The 22619-nt window shown below is 42.5% G+C and overlaps 1 protein-coding gene across 1 annotated transcript in view; it reads right to left on the reverse strand.

Moving 5' to 3' along the window:
• The window catches only part of PDE4DIP (phosphodiesterase 4D interacting protein), a 356229-nt gene extending 334670 nt beyond the window's left edge, over positions 1 to 21559 (reverse strand). The window contains exon 1 of the mRNA XM_081947133.1: positions 21272 to 21559. Within this exon, the coding sequence (XP_081803259.1) occupies positions 21272 to 21412 (141 nt within the window). The 5' untranslated portion in view covers positions 21413 to 21559. The remainder of the gene's footprint in view (positions 1 to 21271) is intronic.
• Between the last annotated feature and the right edge of the window lie 1060 nt (positions 21560 to 22619).

The raw sequence follows: 22619 nt of genomic DNA on the forward strand, positions 1-22619 counted from the left end.
GCATACTACTGCATCACAATTAAGAAAGGGGATGAGTGAAAAACTGCTGTATTACTGGGGTATTATCGTTGGTGGCCAGAAAGAATATTTTAATGACAAGGAACCAAGATGAGTGACATTTAGCAAGTCTTCTTGGCTAGCTAGAAAAATTGACATTCAAACGTGAGTTTATATACCCTTTCTGAGTTTTGGTCTAAAGCTGGTTTTTGGTGAAGTTTAATTTTATGCTTGGTAGCACTTAATCTTGTGTTTATTGATGGGATAATTTTCTCTATTCAGCTTTGTTTGGAAGGAAAAAAATTAATCTCTGTTCCTGAAAAGAAACTGGGTTGAGAAATCTAGCTAGTTCCTGTGTCTATTTGTTCTTGTAATTGGTTTAACAAGCAACAGCTACTGTGTTTACTCTTTTGCTACATTCTAGCCCTAGTTGTTTTCTTTGTTTACAATTGAGCTTGCCTGGGGTGTGAGCTCTGGCAATGACCCAGACAAGGCTTGTGTTTTAGTTTTAAAAGGATTTAAACTGTTGTGATTTAATTATTTGTATTGTGTTTGAATTTTTTCCTGCCTCGTGGTTTCTTTTTCTATCTGGGGAGGGGGTCTTCCTTCACTGCTTTAGTGGTTCCTGGCACTGTCCTTTTGGGGTGTACTTCCAAGAGGCAGGATGCAAGCTTGTCACTGATATTTTTACTGCCTTTCTTGTGATCTTAAATCTGGATAATTTCCTTAGGATATCTTGTGTGGTGAGTGAGACCAGATAGTATCTTTAAGTGGTGCAAATATATCTAAGTATTGCTCCTCCTGGGTGTACTCTTTCTGGAGAGCTTAAATGACCTCTCTGCTAAATGGTTTCACTTTATGAGCAAGAGTTGGCTGCTGATAGTTATCATTGCATTTTAACTATTTTAATTCCTCAAGGAGCTCTGGCACCCTGCCTGATTTGTAACTCTGGCCTTCAGGTTTTTTTAATCTAATGATTGGTATTTAGGGCAGCTTTTTGCAAGCAAAGAAGCTTTTTGTATTTTTGTACAGGTAATCCTTGATTTACAAAAGTTCATTTAGTGACCATTCAAAGTTACAATGGCACTGAAAAAAGTGAGCTATGACCATTTTTCATACTTATGACCATTGCAGCATCCCCACGGTCACGAGCCAGACAAGGAGAAGCACCCCTCGATGTGGGTGACATTGAGCTGGCCACCCCCACCCAGTCACATGATCACCCAGCCATGCCCACCCAGCTGGTCATTAGGGCAGAGAACCAGTTGTTAAATTATTTGAATTGCACCACTGGATAGTATCACTGCATATGCACTACTGAGGCCACAATTAGAATACTCCTTCCAGTTCTAGTCACCATGATACCAAAATAAATAAATGCTGAGACACAGAAAGTTGCAAAGAGCAACAATAATGATAAGAAGCCAAACCAGATGTTGAACTGTTAAGAGAATTAGGTATGTCTACTTAAAAAAGAGAATGATTAGGGATGACCTCATAGCAGTCTTTCAATAATTGAGGGGCTGTCATAGAGAGGAGGGGATTGACTTATTGTCCAAAGCACCTGAGGGCAGGACAAGAAACAATAGGTGGAAGATTAAATAGATCCAATCTATAACTAAGAAAAAACTTTTCTTTTAAATTTAACAATCAACTTGAGAGGTAGTGATTTTCTGTAGATTACAGAGAATGAAGAAGGATTATAAACCCTTTCTTCATTTCCATCCCTCTAATTAATCACTTGCTGTTAAGTGTAGCATCAAGTATTTATTGGTACCAATGAAAACATTTTAAGAGAAGACGTATACACAAATTTAAGACATCTCTGCATAGAAATCACTGCAGCTAAGTAAGAAGAAAATAAACTGACTTTCTATAAGGGTTAATGGCATAAGATCACAGATGTACGAAAGTATCCTCGGTTTATTAGTTCTAATCCAGTTTGCTATCACTTTCAAGTACTGATATGGAATATCTGCAGTCTTGTCTAAATTTAAGAAACTTAGAAGGACAAAGTGTGAGAGATAAATCTGATATCATGTAACATTGATGACAAACATCACATTTCTAGCCAACTTTAATGGTATCATGGAAATGCTAAACAGCACATTTGCCTGACAACAAAGTAGAACTACTACCACAGAAGATCAAGCGACATCTTTGCATTGCTCTCTAAAATCATTGAAAAATTGTTTGTCCAATATTCAAATAGCCCTTCCAAAAGGATATTTTGGTTTATTCTCCCAACAGCTGATGAGAAATCAGAAAGAAGAGAATCAGAAAGTTCATCTCCTCAATTTTTTCTCTTTTTCCCTTTTTCTTTGAGCTGTTTATGTATCCATAATGTGTTAGAGCTCTTAGTTAGCAAATATTATCTTAATTAGCAAATATTGCTAAAAGCAGCAGTGTCACTATTTTCCTGAGACATAGCCACTATATATGATAGTACTTTTCCTAAAAATGGATAAGTCCCATGCCTCAATCATAAACATCTGATTAAGTAACCCAGTTATTTATAATTTCTCTATTTGAGAAAAACAAGCCATTGGCTGGCAGCTCAGCACCATAGCAGCTGCTCTTGCTTTGTCAACAGCAACTGTCAACACCATGGTAACCTTTCTCTAGCAAAATATGATTACAAACTCTTGGTATAAGCTCTTGTTATCAAGATGTGAAGCTGTATTATACCTAGTTACTACTGATCTATTGAATCAACAAGAGTCTATTTTGATGGGTGGTGGCTGTCTATGATTTTTTTTTAAACAAAATTTTATTGGTTTTTAAAAAAATAAACAAGGAAAGGGGTAGTGGAATAGGTTACAAATTTTGGCAGTTACAATACGCAGGAGGTGGTCCCTCCCCCCGTGCTCATACTTTTCATTTATTAATACATTAAATTATTACAAGTTAATAGTACTTTGTCAGCATATAAACTTTTATCTTCAAATAATTTCAATCATTTTACATCAAACAGATTTTCTTGTTCATTTTTGTGATCTGAGTTTTCTCGATGTTGCCCCTTCTCCCCCCGCCAGCAGAGCTCCGGCCCCTCCCATGTCCTGTGTGTCCGGTGTAGTATCATCAGGTTTATCTAGGAGGGCTTTATTTTTATCCATGAAGGCCTGAGCCTCTGTGGTTGTGTTGATTCTGACTCTTGTGTCCTCCCAGAATATTAGCATACCTTCAGGCATCAGCCATCTAAACCACACCCCTTTCTGGTATAATTTCTTCGCTAATAGCGAATAGTTTTTTCTTTTCTCTCTCACTTTCTTGGGGATCTGTTTCAGAATGGCTATTTCTCTATCCTGGTATTTTAGTGCTTGCCCCCTTTGTGCACTCAGAATTTCATCTCTTGTGCTGGGTGGGTTGAATCCCCCATGTTGGTGGCCAAGAATGCAGCCACTGGCATCTCTCCTGTCCATGACCTGGGAAGAAAGCCCAATCTGGTGGTGTTTGATTCACAGGTTGCAGCCTAACCATTGATGGCTGCCTAGTGAGAGATGTTGGCCAAATCGCTTCCTGCTGGCAGGGTTGAATTCCCCATGTTGATAGGGGATCAATTGCAGGGTAATGCGTCATTGCCGAGCCTTTGCTGGGGAAGGAAGGGGTGCATCCACTCACATTTGGCTGCACAAGTTGATCTGGGAGGTTCCAATCATCTTGTCCTCTGCAGCCGTGTGTAGAATTAGCCTTTCCAGGCCCCTCTGGCTGTGACCGCATCTTCCCAGACGCTATAAATCTTCAATTTTACTACTCCACAAATTCCTTTGCACTTTGCAGAGAAGCACAACCCCCCTCTCCAGCCATGCAGAGCCCCATTCACTCACCTAGGGGCATTCCAAAGGCACTGAGCCACAGGAGGCGGAGGGCAGTGAACAGGGGTTTCTGTTGCTTGGTGCCTTCTGGGCACTGTTAGGTCGGTCAGTGGCACTGTACCCATCTGGAAAGGGGGGTTGCCGGGCGGCTGCTCACGAGCTTGGTCACCTCATGGCTGCTGTGTTGTTGCTGTGACAGCGCAACACAGCCATTCAACCCTGAGGCTGTGCCCGGCTCTTTGGAAACCCAGTTGCAAGGGAGCAGTCACCCGGCAACCCAAAAATAATAAGCCCTCTCCTTTAATAAGCCCAAGGCCATATTTCGTGGGTCAAAAAAATATAAGACCCTGCCATATTTTCGGGGAAACATGATACTACTAATAGGCAATACTAAGGAGGTATCAAAAGAAAAGAACATTGGTCCTTTCTTCACTATTTTCTTTTTAAAAACTACCCCATCATGTCATTTAAGCTTGGATACATACATACATACATGCATGCATGCATGCATGCATGCATCCTTTGTCAAAGCACCTGTTATGCCCAAATTTGGGAGGGAGCATACTGCTTCCCTTTTGCCTTTCAGACCCACTCCAGGAGCCTTCCAGGCAGAAAAACCATTATGTGTTGCATTTTTGCTGATAAATAAATGAAGGGAGACTAATATAGATCTATTTCAAGCTATTTAGCTCTCATCAGCTAGCCATACACTTACTGGGATATTTATCAGCAAAAATGCAACACAAAATGGTTCTTCTGCCTGGAAAACTCCTGGAGTGGGGCTGAAAGGCAAAAGGGAAGCAGTATGCTCCCTCCCATATTCAGACATACCAGGTGCTTTGACAAAACATTTAATCATTCCCCTGGCTCAGCTGATAAGGGAAGGAAAGCTTGTCGCTTAGAGGCTAGTATAACTGCCTAACATGTAAAAACAGCCCAAGTTCAAATCCCAGTATATATATACATGTGTGTGTGTTCGTGCGTGCGTGCGTGCGTGCGTGTGTAAGAAATGTCCATCTGGGTTCAGTTCCAAGTGGGAAGAAAGACACTGGAAACATGGAGACTGCTTGGAAAGATGGTTTAATACCTTGTAGCTCCTGGCTGAAAAGGGAACAGAAGGGAGTGCTGAGAGTCACTGGGTTTTATGCCCTCTGTTGGGCCCTACCTTAAGAGTTTCCTGTTCCTGTGTAAGAAATGTATTCTGATTGGTTGTCTGACTCCCAGGATGCGGGAGTCTTAGCTAACTTTGGAAGCTTTCTGTGTCCCAGGCTTGCTTCAGCCATTGCTGGCTGATGTAATCTTCCTAGGTGCCATGTGGTGAGATGGGGCTAATCCTACCTTTGTTGAATCTTGGGTGAAGGCATTTCCCTATGAATAGACCTAGCTATCTCTTTACCTCTTAAGGACATCTGCTGTGGGCTATTGAGGAAGGTAGGGGCTATTAAGAGTGAGTTTGCTTCCTGCCTAAAAAGCATGTTTCTCCACTTCTTTCCTAGGATATTTCATTTTTCCAGGAGAGGGGTGGGTGCTAACTTCCTTCATGTATGTATGCTATACATACATACATACACACACACATGCACACACGCACGCATGCACGCACACATACAAACACACACTTACATTGATTTCTTTGTAATTTGTAATAGATCTCCAAAGGTTTTTGATTCCAGATATTTTAAGAGTAGGATAACTGATCTTGAGGCAATGCATTATCTCTAAGTGTTCCTCATTTGTAAAATAAGTATCAATTGTATATTTTAGACTTTTTTCAGCTTTGTATATAGTTTTAATGTTTGCTTTTCATGGCAAATTGAATTCCAAATGAGCCAACCTTGTTTTAATTCATTTTGGTGAGAACACACCTCAGTGTTGGTTTGTGGTTCACTGTTATATTATGGTTGACAATGGGTATATGTATTATGCAAATTGAGTCCGACAGCTACATTAGACTACATTAGTCTTTCAGAAAAAGATGTGTGTGTGTGTATATGTGTGTGTTGTGTGTGTAAAGGTTTCCCTCGCACATATGTGCTAGCTGTTTCCAACTCTAAGGGGCAGTGCTCATCTCCGTTTCCAAGATGAAGAGCCAGCATTGTCCGAAGACGTCTCCATGGTCATGTGGCCGGCATGACTAAATGCCAAAGGCTCACAAAACACTGTTATCTTCCCACCAAAGTGATCCCTATTTTTGAACTTGTATTTTTAATGTGCTTTCAAACTGCTAGATTGGCAGAAGCTGGGACAAGTAACGGGAGCTCACTCCGTTATGCGGCACTAGGGATTTGAACTGCTGAACTGCCGTATATAGTTTTTAGCTCTAGTTGGCAGTCAGTATTCTAGTAAACGATCTAAATAGACCACACAAACTTGAAGTCTTTCTGTCCTTCATTCTACCACTGAATGAATAGAGAATGTGCCCCCAAACAAGTCTGATCTCTTGTAACAGCTGCACATTGCCAAGAAAATCAACAGTGACAGGCAAGCTGTCTTTCAAGAAAGCTTTTCTACCATTTCTGACCTTTATGTGGAAACTACCAGATAATCATCTAAGGAACATCAGGATTTCTTACCACAGCTTAAAAGTTATTATTTCAGCATTTGAAATACTGAGGTGGTCTCTCCAGTATTTTAAGCAGTAGAGTGTTTTAGATGCATCCTTTTATAGTTAATTTGTTGAAAAAAAGTAGAAGAGCAAAAATGCTATGAAATCTATTATTTATTCATTTATTTATTTATTTAAACTTATTAGTTGCCCCTGTTAGGTACTGGTGCGATCAAGCACTAGCAATGAACCCCAGGTCGAGGTTATAACAGAGCAACCCTGTAAAGTATACGCAGCGTGCGATAGATAAAGCAACCACACTGAATAATGGATAGTAAAGTAACAAAATAAACTTTACTTTTTGAAGAATATAGCAAAATCCATAAACACAGCCAAAAGGTCATACACAGAAAAAACAGTCCAATACTACCAAGATAACTTGGATACAAGTAGCAAATAACTTACACACAGTAAGTAGTAGCAACAGTAGTAACAGTTAGACAGCAGTTATCATACATCAATCAAGAGAGAGAGAGAGAGAGAGAGAGCAACAACATCAGCTGCAATTTAAATGCTGTAATCTACTAATTAGCAGAGCTCCTCTCTTAAAGATACATAACATGCCTTGTGCAATATATTGTCTACCCAACTTGTTGGTTACACCCTAACATTCTCCCCTTTGGGTAGATCAATATATCCACTCACAATGTAAGATGATAACCTTCACATGATGAGGTATGTTTCACTGAACTTTGTGCCTTAGTGAAGTTGTCCGCTAAATTGTCTTCAGTTGAACAATATTCCAACTTTATCAGGCCATCCTTAATGCTTTGTCAAACATTAAGATACCTCAAATCAGTATACTTCGATCTCGTCTTAATAGCTAAACTAGTCGCCATTTTTATTGCTGCCTGATTATCTTCATAAACAGTAAAAGGTTCATTGATACTTAATCCCATATCTATAAGCAACTGCTTATAATATATCAGCTCAGTACATGTCAACGACAAACATGAAAACTCAGCTTCCATTGTGGATAAGCTTATGTGTTTCTGTCGTATCGACTTCCATCCAATCAGTACACCACCTAGCATAAAGGCTATGCCGGAAGTTGACTTCCTATTATCTATAGCAGCTGCAAAATTCGCATCAGCATAAACAGTCAAAACTAAATCCCTATTCGGTTCTAAATATAATGCATAGTGGATAGTTTTCTTCAAATAACGCAGCACACGCTTTGCTGCTTGCCAATGCCTCTCTGAAGGACTATCATTGAATCTAGCCAGTTGGTTCACACTAAATGATATATCTGGTCTAGACCAATTACTTAGGTACATTAGGCTACCTATCAAAGATTGATAGATTCCCTTATCAAAACCAGTACCCTCAGTAACCTCAGGTTTAAACTCCAATGCCATTGGTGTCTTTGCAGTCTTACATAGCTCCATGCTATATTTCTTAAGTAAATGATTAATTTTACCAGCCTGCGACAGCTTAAAACCTTTACTGGTTCTAACCACGTCTAAGCCCAGATAATGCTTAATTTCACCCAAATTCCGGATTTTAAATTTACTCTCTAATTGTGAAACAATGTCAATAGCTTCCTGCTCAGACCTAGTAATAATAGCTATATCGTCCATGAACAAAAGCAACAACGAGATCAAACCATTTTTCACCCGTCTAAATAAACAAGGATCAGCCAAACCTGGAATAAATCCCATAGCTTTTAGTTCATTTACTATGCATCTGTTCCACTCAAAACCGGACTGTTTTAAACCATAAAGGCTCTTTTTAAGTCTCCAACAACCAGTCTGGCCATTAGAATCCACACCTGGTGGCATCTTCATATAAATGGTATGCTGCAATGGAGCATGCAGATACGCTGTTTCAACATCAATATGGGTAACATTACACCGATACTTAGCAGCCCACACCAATGCTGCCCTCAACGTAGAGGCTTTCAAGCTCGGAGCAAAAACCTCATCGTAATCCCTCTCAGTTTGGGAAAACCCTTGAGCAACTAAACGAGCCTTATAAATAGCATTGCCAGCAGCATCGTTTTTAATTTTAAACACCCATCTACAGCCAATTGCACTCTCCCCTGAAGGGAGCCTAGCTTCTTCATAAACCTTCAATTCCTGTAAGGATTTCAACTCCTTCTCCATAGCTGTTTTCCACAATTTCTTTTCCTTTTCAGGATACAGCCTTAACTCTGCAAAACTAGAAGGTTCTATGCTAACTTGCAATACTACACTGGCTTGGTATCTGTCGGGTGGATGCCTGTCCCTAGTAGACCTCCTAGGCAATACAGGACTTGCAGAATCATCCTGTTCCACCTCACGAGTAGATTCTACATCTACATCTTCCTCCCTTTTCAGAGTAATAGATGGACCATCCTGATTCTCTAACTGCTCATTTGGTGTATCATGATTAACCAAACGATCAACATCTATATCATCACAAACCTTGTGAAACTCTTGTTCTAGCTTCTCCCAACCAACATGTTCTGAAAATTTAGCACTAGCACTGTGCATAATTCTCCGAGTTCCAGGTTCCCAGAACCTAAACGATCTATGATTGGAATTGTACCCAACAAAAACCATCTTCCTAGCTCTGCTTTGATCCTTTCATCTAGTCTGTGAGGGAATATGCACCCAAGCAGGGACACCAAATGTGTGTAAATAACTCAAATCAGGCTTCCTACCATGCCAAAGAGTATAAGGAATCTTACCAGTAGTTGAGTTAACTACTATGTTCAGAATATGGTTTGCACACATTATACCCTCACCCCAAAGCTTTTCTGACAAACCAGAATCAACCAGCATAGTTCTGGTCATTGCCTGCAATGATTGACCACGTCTTTCAATAAATGAATTATGTTCTGGCCTGTAGGGGGCAGAACGCCTATGTTCTATACCAGCATTCTCCAACATTGATGTAAACCTATGATTAGTGAATTCAGACCCATTATCAGTGACTAGGCAAAGTACTTTTTTATCCATCTTACGTTCAACAAACTTTAACCATTTAGTAAAATGTTGGAAAGTTTCTGCCTTTGATTTCATTACATAACAGAAACCATACCTAGAATAATGGTCCATAATGCTGAGTATATAGCAGGGACCTCCTAAGCTAGGTTTCTTAGGGCCAATTAGGTCTGCAAACACTACATCCAGTGGTTTAGATGTCTTGAATCCTTGAAACCGGTTTGCAGGGGTAACCTTACTTTTAGCCTGGTTACAGGCATTACAGTTAAGATATTTTGAACAAGGTTTCAAATTGATTCCATTAGATAGAATAACAGTTTGACGTACCATTTTAAAATTTACATGGCCTAAACGTCTATGAAGTAGATGTATACAGTTATCATGGGGCTGTTTATTCTTATAACCAGGTTCAGAACTCGCAATATTTAAAGAGTTCTCATGTAGAATAAATAAATTATTCTCCAAATTGGCAATAACACTATTACCTTCTTTTTCAATAATGCATCTATCATTCTTAAATGTTACTGTAAACCCACATTTCACAAGGTCTTTTACAGATAATAGGTTAAATTTCATTTTAGGTACATATAACATTTCCAATTTTTCATTAATACATGGACAATAAGCTGTACCTTCACCTGAAGCCTTAATTTTCCAACCATTTGCTAAGGAAATGTGCTGTTTGCTAGCCTTCATAGTAACAAACCTTTCTTTAACCTTAGTTATAGAATGGGATGCGCCACTGTCAACCACCCAGAAACTATGGTTTACAGCCTTATCTACCTTAGCTACAGTTACAGTAACATTGTTGCTTTTTCTTTTACTATTAGCAACACCCCTTTTCTTGCTATTTTTACAGTTCTTAGCAATATGCCCCTTACCACCACAAGAATAACATTTCTTAACAAAATTTACAGTTGAAAACTGTGTTTCTTCTTGTGATTGATTGTCTCTGAACTGAACTCTATCCTCTCTTCGTCTGGACTCTTCAAGCAATCTCCCGGTAACCTCAGATAATGTCAGTTCATCTCGTGAAAGAACTTCCAATGAGGAAACAAAAGAGTCGTAGCTTTCATCAAGCGATGATAGCATAATATACACCTGTTGAAGCTCAGAAAAAATCAACTCTTTTTCTTGCAAATCCTGCAAAGTTTTCTTCATGAAGTCTAAATGAGCCAACATATCACCACCTTTTTGCAAACGGGCTCTAAACAGTTTCCGTGTGAGATGAATATGAGCACCCACACTGTCCCGAACATAAATTCTCCGCAATGTGTTCCAACACCTAGCAGCAGACTCTTCGCCACGAATATGGACCAGTTGCTGGTCATTCAGTGTTAGTCCAATAATGCAGAGAGCTCTCTCATTGTCCCTGTTAAACTGCGCAATCTTCTTCGCATCCTCATTATCAGCAGGATCCCAATCTGTAACATCTGGTGGGTTCTGAACCACAAACCACAGTCCTTCTCTACGCAGAAGTAGGGAACACTTCAAGGACCAGGAAACATAGTTGGTTCCATCAAACCGGGTAATCATGGAGAGTGCAGCAGACTGTTCTTGTGCCATATTCACAAAAATAAACTATCCAAAAAGTGGTGCTTAAAAAAAAAATTATGGTTAAGGCAGGGCGTCTGGGCCCATAACCAATGTTAGGTACTGGTGCGATCAAGCACTAGCAATGAACCCCAGGTCGAGGTTATAACAGAGCAACCCTGTAAAGTATACGCAGCGTGCGATAGATAAAGCAACCACACTGAATAATGGATAGTAAAGTAACAAAATAAACTTTACTTTTTGAAGAATATAGCAAAATCCATAAACACAGCCAAAAGGTCATACACAGAAAAAACAGTCCAATACTACCAAGATAACTTGGATACAAGTAGCAAATAACTTACACACAGTAAGTAGTAGCAACAGTAGTAACAGTTAGACAGCAGTTATCATACATCAATCAAGAGAGAGAGAGAGAGAGAGCAACAACATCAGCTGCAATTTAAATGCTGTAATCTACTAATTAGCAGAGCTCCTCTCTTAAAGATACATAACATGCCTTGTGCAATATATTGTCTACCCAACTTGTTGGTTACACCCTAACACCCCCTCTCCCCACAGGGACTCGGGGCGACGTACACAAGCAACAGAAAGCACAGTGTCATACAGAGGAGGTAAAAAATAAATAAATAATTACAATACTGAAAAAGGTTAAAACCCCAATAACTGTCAGGCCTGTAATTCTGTTCCTTTTAGGATCTTTGGCCTGCCACATAATTAAAACATACATATTATGCTGTTTCATTGGTATAGTAGTTGGGAGGGGGGAATAGAAAGGAGTAGGATTGTGGAATGTATTGTTATGGATTTCTTAGAAGCTCAAGGTCGTCTTTTGTCTCCGCACCTCGACACCTGGCCGGAAGAAGAGGGGTGTACATGCCAGAGTGGAAGATGAAGATTGGACCATGTGATGAATTATGGGGTGTGGGGATAGATGATGAACTTTTAACTTGGGGAATTCACCGGATGTACCTTAGAGTTGAAATTTCACCAGCTTAATGCCAACATGCCTGTCTTATTAAATTGGAGTTTTAAGGACTACTTTGCCTTGGACAATGATTTAATTCTGCATGATATTTGGAACGCTGACATTATTTCAACTCTCCCATAAATTTTTTTTCTTTCATCGGGGTACTGAATCCCAGTTCTGACCCAACCCTGGGCAGGACGAAATTTCAGTGAAGATGGAGGAGGGAAAGAATGCAGCAGAGAAAGCTAAGGATGATGGATCGCTTATTTTTGTCGAGACTATCTATGCACCTTCTAAAGAAATAGTTCAACAGGCAGAGGCGAGGGAAAAGGAACCGAAACCAAGATTTTCCTCACAGACGGAGTTAGACCTGCGAGAGGAAGTTTCGGGATTTATTGCTTCTCAGGAATGCCTGCTGGAAGGAGGGGGGCCCCCCAAGGGAACTCTGACAGACGGCTGGAGCATGGGGAGAAGAGCAAATGAATGGAGATCTCAGTCACTCTCACGCAGCCAGTCTTTGATGGGCCTTCAGGACCAATTCCGACGCCTAAATGTGAGTGAACAAAAACCCCTGGGGCCCCCAGAACCACCCGGGTGGAGGCTAGCAAAGCCCACATTATCTTTCCCCAGCAGAGAAACTGCTGCGCAGTGGAGCGGAGACCTTGGGTCTTTCCACACAGCCATCAGCGAATCAGCACCCTCCCCTCCTGGAGTGAAAAAAAGTTGGGAAGTAAAACTTAACCAGCCGAAAGGGGCCTGGAACACTTTCACCTCCCCCCCTCTGCAAAGCGATGGCTCTGGACCCATCAATCAAGCCAATTCAGGTTGGGCTTTCTTCCCGGGTCATGGATGGGCTCAATGCCAGTGGACGCCTGCCCCTTCCCAACCAATGGCGCCACCCCAAATAGCTGCTCAGAGGCAGAGCCAAGGAATGGGACCACCACAGGGCCCAGCCCCCCCACCAATGCCTCAGCAGGCTTTTGCCCAACCGATGGGTGTGGCCCCACAAAGAAGCTTACCACCCCAAGCAGCAGGCCAACAGGTTGCTCCGGTTCAACCACCAGCACCCCCTCCTCCTCCCACACCCCCAAGGTTCCGTGCAACCTATGATGGCAGCCGAGACAAACTAGCTTACTTTATGAATCGAGTGTTGGCATACGTTGACCAAGTAGGCCCACAATACCTGACGGATCGAGAACTGATCCAAGAAATAGCAGAGGGGATGAATGAAGGAGAGGCAGCACAATGGATAGCGGAACTCCATGAAGAAGCAGCTCCTGAGTTAGATGACATAACGGGGTTCATCCAACTGATGCGGGCCCGATTTTACGATGTGGCCCAACAGGTAGATGCTGAAGACCAGATCCAGGAATTACGACAGGGGGGTCGGCCGGTCAAAGAATTAGTTTGGGAATTCCGGAGAATAGCTGGAAGACTACGTTACTGGCCAGAGAGACTATTGGTCTATACGTTCAAAAAGGCCTTAGATCCCAAACTGAAACAAGCTTGTGCCGTAAGGGGGACCCCAGATCGTATCCAAGAATGGTACACCACTGCAATCATACTGGACCACGAGATTAATACCTATCCAAAGCCTGGTACCAGAACCCCTGAAAAAAAACCGTTAGCCCACCGAACGCAGAGGCAGCAAACTGAAAAGCTCCCGCCAACCCCTCGTTCCTGGGGCCCCAAAATAAAGTGCTACCGTTGTGGTCAGCTTGGCCACCGGGCATCTACATGCTGGGCTCCAGCCCCAGTTCCACAACCACGCCAACCACCTGCCAGCACAGTCAAGAAAACCCCCAGAAAACCCCCAGAAAAAAGTCGTCTGGCACAACAGCCAGCAGGGGCAGAGAGCGGAGCCACTGAAAACGCCCTGGACACTTCAGAGGAGGAAGAGGAAGGAAACCCAGAAGACGACCCAATGGTGAGTGCACCTATCCGCCCCTTCCAAATAAAAGCCAAACTCCAAATACCGAAAACGGGGGTAGAAGGGGAAGTTGGGGTGATTATAGATACCGGCTGCACCCGATGCTTAATCAGCATGTCAATAGTGGAGCAACTAGGTATACGCACCAGACCCCTGAAACAACCCATTCCGTTTGAGCAAGTGGATGGAACCCTAATTGGGGGAGCTCCGGCTACAAAGATCACTGAGTTAGTAAAACTGGTGATAGGCCGCCACTATGAGTTCCTCAGATTCATCGTGGCCCCTGGAATGCAGGAGTCAGTTATCCTAGGGCTTGCATGGTTGGACAAGTGGGAACCTACCATAAAGTGGGAGGATGGCGTTAGAAAGGTGACTATTGGACTTGGGCCGTTACCACCAGTGGAACCAAAAGGCCACCCAGGAACATTGGAACCTAACAGCCCAACCCATCCAAAACCTGCAGCAACCGCAGCAGACACTAAACTTCCGGGAATCCAACGAGTCCCAAAGATCTATTGGGATCTGGCGGAGGTGTTCAGTGAGGAAGACGGAAACTACCTTCCACCTCACCGCGCCACAGATTGTGCCATAGAGTTCAAACCTGGGGTAACCTTACCAAAGCCCAAAATGTACTCTATGACGCCTAAAGAGATGATAGAATTGAGGAAGTACATCGACACCAATTTGAAAAGAGGGTTTATTGAACCAGCAAAATCAAAAGTAGCAGCCCCAGTGCTCTTCAGGGAAAAGAAAGATGGGGGGGTTCGCCTCTGTGTGGACTTACGAGCTTTGAATGCGGTATGCGAAAAGAATACCTATCCCCTCCCTCTCATGAAAGATATGTTGAACCACTTGGCTAAGGGCAAGATCTTCACCAAGCTGGATTTGAGAGAGGCGTATTACCGTATACGAATCCGGAAAGGGGATGAGTGGAAGACCGCTTTTAATACTCCCTTAGGCAGCTTCCAATATAAAGTCATGCCTTTCGGACTACAAGGAGCACCCGCAGTATTCATGCAGTACATAAATGAAGTGCTACACGACCACTTGTACCGCGGAGTACTCGTTTATTTAGATGACATCTTGATCTTCTCTGAGACCATGGAAGAACATGTGAAACTGGTACGGCAAGTCCTGAAAAAACTTCTAGCTGCCAAACTTTATGCAAAATTGTCAAAGTGTGAATTCCACAAGACCTCGCTAGATTATCTGGGATATCGTATCTCCAATGAAGGAGTAGAAATGGACCCAGAAAAAGTGAAAGCGGTGTTAGATTGGAAACCTCCAAGCACTCGCAAACAATTACAAAGCTTCCTTGGATTTGCAAACTTTTATAGGCAGTTTATTCCAACCTTTGCTGAAATTGCCCTACCATTGACTGACCTATTAAGAACGGGGCCTTCCCCTACTAAACCAAAAGCAAACCAACCATTAAAATGGACAATCGACTGTCAAAAGGCTTTTGAGAAATTAAAACGGCTCTTTGCCCAAGAACCCATATTGCAACACCCCGATCCAGAGCGACCTTTCATAATCCAAACGGATGCCAGTGATGTCGCGATAGCCGCGGTGCTACTACAAAAGAATAAAGAAGGCCACCTCTTACCATGCGCTTACATCTCCAAGAAACTCACCACTACGGAAAGAAGGTGGCCCATTTGGGAGAAGGAGGCATTCGCGATCAGATGGAGCATGCTCACCTGGAGGCATCTCCTGGAAGGGGGGGATATACCGTTCGAGGTATGGACTGATCATAAAAACCTCGAAACTCTCCTTGCCCATCGAAAGTTATCCCCCAAACAGGTCCGTTGGGCCCAATATTTCCAAAGGTTCAAATTTGAAATTAAACACATCCCCGCAGGGAAGAACTTATTAGCAGATGCACTGTCGAGAAAACCCCAGTTTGACAGTAAAAAGGAAGAAATTTTCCACCCCATCATATCTCCTTCTCACCAAAAGGCAGCTCAAGTCACCAGTCGAAGCCAAGATAAACTGAGAACCGAACTGAAAGCAGCCCTCCAGACAGACCCATGGTTCAACAACAACAAAGACATCCTAACGATTAATGATGGCGTAGCCTGGAAGGGATCCAAACTGTACGTCCCTGCAGAAATGAGATTGCAAGTGCTACAGCGGAGTCATGATGCGAAACTAGGAGGTCATTTCGGATTCCTGAAAACTCTCCACCTCGCTAGACGTCAATTTTGGTGGCCAAAGATGAGGTCGGAGGTGGAAGATTATGTAAAAAGCTGTGCTACTTGTGCAACAATGAAAACCCGTCTGGGAAAGCCCCCTGAACTACTACAACAAGTGGCCAACCCTAGCCGACCATGGGAAGAGATAGCAATGGACTTCATTGTCGAACTTCCAGATAGCAGTGGTAATAAAGTAATCTGGACAGTTATTGATTTGTTTTCCAAGCAAGCACACTTTATCGCTTGTTCAAGCCTACCATCCGCAAAGAAATTAGCGAAAATGTTTGTGAAACACATTTATTGCCTACATGGAGTTCCAAAAAGGATCATTTCAGATCGCGGAGTTCAATTCACCGCCAAGTTCTGGAGAGAATTCCTAAAATCGATCGGGTCCACGCAGGGACTCAGCTCAGCATTTCATCCCAGCACAAATGGGGCAGCAGAGAGGGCCAATGCGATGGTGGAACAGTATATCCGGTGTTATGTGGACTATCAGCAAGACAATTGGTCGGACTTGCTACCTTTCGCTGAAGTAGCATATAATAATACGGTTCACAGCAGTACCGGATTAACTCCTTTCCAGATTACCAGTGGCATGGAATTCGTTCCCATGCCTGAACTACCTAAGGAACCTCCCTCATCCATGTCCCTGAATGAATGGCTGGAGGCACTAAAGAAGGGATGGGAGAATACCAAAAAGGCGCTAACAGATGCGGCAGAAGCCTACAAGAAGCAAGCTGATAAACATCGTTCCCTACAACCCCCCTTTCGAGTGGGGGACAAAGTTTTTTTGTCTACTAAATACATAAGATTAAAGATGCCTAGTAAGAAATTAGGTCCAAAATTTCTAGGTCCTTTCCCAATAGAAAAGATAATTAACCCAGTTACAGTTCGACTCAGCCTACCCAGACTCTTAGGGAAAATTTACCCGGTATTCCATTGTAGCTTATTGAAGCCGGTAAGGGAGTCTAGCACGAGACCATCCACCCAAACTCCATCTCCTCCCGTAGTGGTAGAAGGGGAAACACATTATGAAGTGAAAAAAATATTAGATTCCAGGCTGTATAGAGGTCGTTTACAATATTTAGTGCATTGGAAGGGATACCCTTTGTCAGAAGCTACGTGGGTGAAAAGTTGGGATCTGAAAGCAGATAAATTAGTGAAGCAATTCCATGAGAAATTCCCTGATAAGCCAAAGGGTCCCCCTGGGGGAGGAAGAGGTGGTTAAATTTTGATAGTTAACATTTATGTTATTCTCTTTTCAGGAAACGGTTTTCTCTTGAGGAGAGGCCGCCTGTCAGGCCTGTAATTCTGTTCCTTTTAGGATCTTTGGCCTGCCACATAATTAAAACATACATATTATGCTGTTTCATTGGTATAGTAGTTGGGAGGGGGGAATAGAAAGGAGTAGGATTGTGGAATGTATTGTTATGGATTTCTTAGAAGCTCAAGGTCGTCTTTTGTCTCCGCACCTCGACACCTGGCCGGAAGAAGAGGGGTGTACATGCCAGAGTGGAAGATGAAGATTGGACCATGTGATGAATTATGGGGTGTGGGGATAGATGATGAACTTTTAACTTGGGGAATTCACCGGATGTACCTTAGAGTTGAAATTTCACCAGCTTAATGCCAACATGCCTGTCTTATTAAATTGGAGTTTTAAGGACTACTTTGCCTTGGACAATGATTTAATTCTGCATGATATTTGGAACGCTGACATTAACATTAATAGTTTAAAAACTAAAATTAACAATTAAATATGACCTAGGGGTGGAAAAGTTGTCGAGTTATGCCAGGCCGGCTAGCCGAAACAGGTGGGTCTTCAGTTTACTGCGGAAGGAGCGGAGATCGGTTGTTGTTCTGATGTCTGGGGGGAGGTCGTTCCAAAGGGTAGGGCCCGCCACAGAGAAGGACCTACTCCTGGGCACCGCCCTCTGACAATCTCTAGAGGACGGCACCCGGAGGAGACCCTCTCTGTGTGAGCGAATGGGCCGCAGGGATGTATGGGGAGGACACGATCCCGCAGGTAACTAGGCCCTATGCCATGGAGCGCTTTGAAAATGGTAGCTAACACCTTGAAGCGCACCCGGTAGGCCACAGGAAGCCAGTGCAGCTCGCGCAGGTGCGGTGTTATATGGGAGAACCTCGATCTCCCCATAATTACCCGTACGGCTGCATTCTGGACCAACTGCAGTCTCCGGGTGCACCTCAAGGGGAGCCCCATGTAGAGAGCATTACAGTAGTCCAGGCGAGATGTCACCAGCGCGTGAGTGACTGTGTGCAGGGCCTCCAGGTCCAAAAGGGGTCGCAATTGGCGCACCAGGCGAACCTGGTGGAACGTCCCCCTTGCCACGGCTGCCACATGATCTTCCATAGCCAGCCGGGCATCAAGGAGGACGCCCAAATTGCGTGCCCGTTCCACTGGGGCTAATTGTTCATCCCCAATGGCCAGCGATAGAATGTGCTGGTTGTACCGGGGTGCCGGAAGCCACAGCCACTCTGTCTTGGAGGGGTTGAGCCTGAGCCTGTTGTCACCCATCCAGACCCGCACGGCTTCCAGACAACGGGACATCACTTCAACAGCCTCGTTGGGGTGGTTTGGGGTGGAAATATACAGCTGAGTGTCATCAGCGTACAGATGATATCTCACCCCAAAACCACGGATGATCTCGCCCAGCGGTTTCATATATGTGTTGAACAGGAGAGGCGAGAGGATCGACCCCTGTGGGACCCCACAAGTAAGGGGCCTCGGGGTCGACCGCTGCTCCCCTGTCAACACACATTGCGTCCAGCCAGAGAGGTAGGAGCGGAACCACCGCAATACGGTGCCCCCGATCCCCAACCCCTCAAGACGACGCAATAGGATACCATGGTCGATGGTATCAAAAGCCGCCGAGAGGTCTAATAGGACAAGGATGGAGGAACAACCCCCATCCTTTGCCCCCCAGAGATCATCCACCAACGCGACCAAGGCCGTCTCCGTGCTGTGACCGGGCCGGAAGCCGGACTGGCGCGGGTCTAGATAATCATCTTCCTCCAGGTGGCGCGGGAACTGCTGAGCCACCACACTCTCAACAACCTTCGCTAAAAAAGGAAGGTTGGAGACCGGACGATAATTTGCTAGCTCCATTGGGTCCAGAGAAGGCTTCTTGAGCAGGGGTCTCATCACCGCCTCTTTCAAGGCGGTTGGTAAAAGGCCCTCACCCAACGAAGCGTTCACCAGTCCCAGTAGCCAGCCTCGTGAACCCTCCCAGGAAGCCAGTACCAACCAGGAGGGACACGGGTCCAGTAAACATGTGGTGGCTCGCAGTCGCCTGCGCAACCTGTCCAAATCTTCGGTGACAACAGGGTCAAACTTCTCCCAGCGTGGAATCTCAAGACTAACCTCGGACGCCCCCTCTGGAGTACTGGAGTGGGTCCACCCCCTCCGGATCTGATCAATTTTATCCTGCAGGTATTCCCCAAACTCCTCTGCCCTGCCCTGCAATGGGGGGTCCCACTGTCCCTGCGACAGCAGGGAGAGGGTCACCCGAAACAGGGCGGCAGGGCGGTTCTCTGCGGACGCTATAAGGGTGGCACAATATTGACGTTTGGCCACCCTTATTGCCACAAGGTAGGTCCTTAAGTAGGCTCTTACCTGTGTTCGATCGGATTCGGAGCGGGAGGATCTCCACTTGTTCTCTAGGCGTCTCCTGTGGCGTTTAATGCATTAATGCAGAAATATTGATTAGCCCAAGTCTGCCAAGTAATACATCTGAACTACCTAACAGTTTCTTTCGGTGAGCACCCAGGTGTATTCATCAGCTGTACATTAAAGCCTTACTTTCCATCAGTAAACTGCTAATTAAGAAGTCATCTTCAAAAATCTTTTATTTGCCCAAATATGATATTGAATTTTATATTTTACTGTTGACACACTATTAAATGATATCACTTTCCAGATTCAAAGTTAACAAATTATTAATGTTGCTTGTTTTAATGACCAGCTAGGCAGATTATACTGATGATTTTCATGCTATAGGTGAAAGTAGTTACATGCATATTTAATAATGAGAGGGTTTGTATCTTTAGCCACATGTCATTACATTTATTTATTAAAATTATGTCCCAACTTTATTTTTTACAACTAAAACCATACATAGACCCAGTTACTGAAACTTTTCCCCCTAGGCTTGTGCCCAGTTCCCTGAACATACATACATAAATTCATATAGGCATTTGATATATCACACTATTCTTTCAGAATTTTTGGAGACTAGACAACAATAATTTTTCTTAAGAAATTATGCATAAAAGTTGATAAAAGCAGGTAGTCAGATCAGATCCTGTTTCCTTCTTTAGTGAAATAGTTGGTCTTGACTGAAAGCCAAGTTTACCAGGAGTCTAACTTTCAGTGACAAAACCAATTTTTTAAAGCATGTTGAAATATTATTAATTTCCTACAATGACTTGTTTTAACATAGTATAAAAATAAATCTAAACTCTTCCTAAAGATTCAGGAAAGTTCAACTGTGGCATCATCACCCCATCCTCCAATCCCAATAGGACCTGGGTGTACTCATTAGAATTTATGTTCTAAAATTCATTGTAACAGCATTGCTAAAAAAGCACTAAAACTTGTGAATTTAATTCTACAAAGTTTTTTTTCTGGAAACACTGTATTGCTCACTAGAACTTACAAAACATACTTTAGGCCAATCGTAGAATATGGTTCAACTGTTTGGAAACCTTACCATGTATCAGATGTTAATACAATTGAGCAAGTTCAGAAGTAGTTTAAAAGAAAAGTCTTGCACTCTTCTGCCCATAATATAATGTCTTAATGCTACTAAGCTTGAAATTCTTGGTTTGCATAGTTTAGAACTGTGATGCTTGCAATCAGATTTAGATATTGCATACAAAATTGTACATCGTAACATCTTACCTATAAATTATTTCTTTTGTTTTAATCATAATGTAATGCATACGAACTATCACTTTAAATGTAATATAAACCAGTTAAATCTTAATTGTAAAAAAAGGTAGTTTTGTAACAGAGTTGTCAAAGTCTGAAATATCTTACCCTATTCTGTTGTCTCAGATATTAACTTTCACACTTTTAATTCCAACTTAACTTCTATGGAGTTCATCCCATATTTAAGAGGTCCCTAGGGCCTGAGATCTGCACTATCATCCCTATCATATTTTAGTTATTTCCTTTTGTTCATTCAAATTTGTAATTTTTTGATGAATAAATAAGTAAATAAATAAATAAATAAATAACCAACTACCAACTCACCTGCCTGTAGACATCCTCTCTATTATCTTTATACTTTTGCTGTATGCGCTCCTCCAAGAAGTAGATGCGCAACTTAAGGCTGAAGTTCTCCTTCTTCAAGTCGTTGAGGTGCTGAGACAGTGTACGATATCCATTAGACATGTTTGGGAATCCATGGGGTGAAAGTCTTCTCACATCACTTTCACTCCAATAATATTGTGAAGCAAAAAAGGCCAAGAAAATGGCTATACTTGTGTAGTGGATGTTTATCACAAAAGTGAACTCAACCTTTCAAAATCAGCTGCACTGTGGAACTAAAAGCCCTGCTCAGTACACAAGGAGCCTAAGAATCATTTGCTTTTTTTATCTCGGGGAGGTATTTAAGAAATTCCTGGCAGAGACTCTCATGGACAAACAGACACATGTTCAAGTGGTGTAATTTGAGATAAGGATTTCTCTGTAACTCTGCTGATACTTCACATCCATCCCACACCAACTGCAGGAGATTAATAAGTCTGAGAGAAATAGTTAATTTGGCAATTAATCTTTCTCTTTAGGACTATAGGCAGATAATGACTGCAGCAGGTGTTAGGAAGATAAGACAAAACAGAGCACCATGACAGAGGACAAGAATAGAAACAAAGCCCTCAAATTTCATTTCTGTGGACTAATAAGCATTATAAAAAACAGAAAAAAATTCAAGTGAATCTCCAAATAAGCCTGTGATTTGGGTTGGTCAACAAATAATAGAAGCAAAACCCAGAATACGATACAGCTCTGAGGCTCCATTCTCTCTTCTGAATTGTCTGCTTGGATTGCTAGGAAGGAGACAGCATTTTCCCCCAAAATTAAATTAATGGACAATGCTACTAATTCAAAATAAAAGTAGAAAAAAAGAATGGAGACACTATTTTGAGGGAAATATAATTCTCATCTCAAGTGAAATTATGGTCATTGAACAGCTTTCTGGCTGTGACATTAATATGATCTAAAGTAAAAAATCCTCCCTTAACATAATTGATTTCAAGTTATGTTTCTGAGGAGTTAAGCATCGAGGACAGAGTAAAACATTTTCTTTGTCATTCAACTTTCACTCTAATCTGAGGGTCATAAACATTATCAATGAGAGTACAGTCCTTTACCAATGACCTTGGGTGTAAGGCTCCCCCTTAATCTTGAAACTTTGCATTTCAAAAGGGTCCTTTTATTGAAAAAGAAGTGATAACTGGGTGAAAGCAAAGCAGGATCTGTGGTCCTTAAGGCAATACAATAGGAATAAAAGAAGTTAGAATCCCCTCCCAACCGTCCAATGTGGATTTGGCCAATCCACAGATATGAAGATGTTTTTTTGTAAGGGATGCTCTGGGAA

This window comes from Natrix helvetica (assembly GCF_964273705.1).
Source record: "Natrix helvetica genome assembly, chromosome: 3".
Classification (NCBI taxonomy): domain Eukaryota; kingdom Metazoa; phylum Chordata; class Lepidosauria; order Squamata; family Natricidae; genus Natrix; species Natrix helvetica.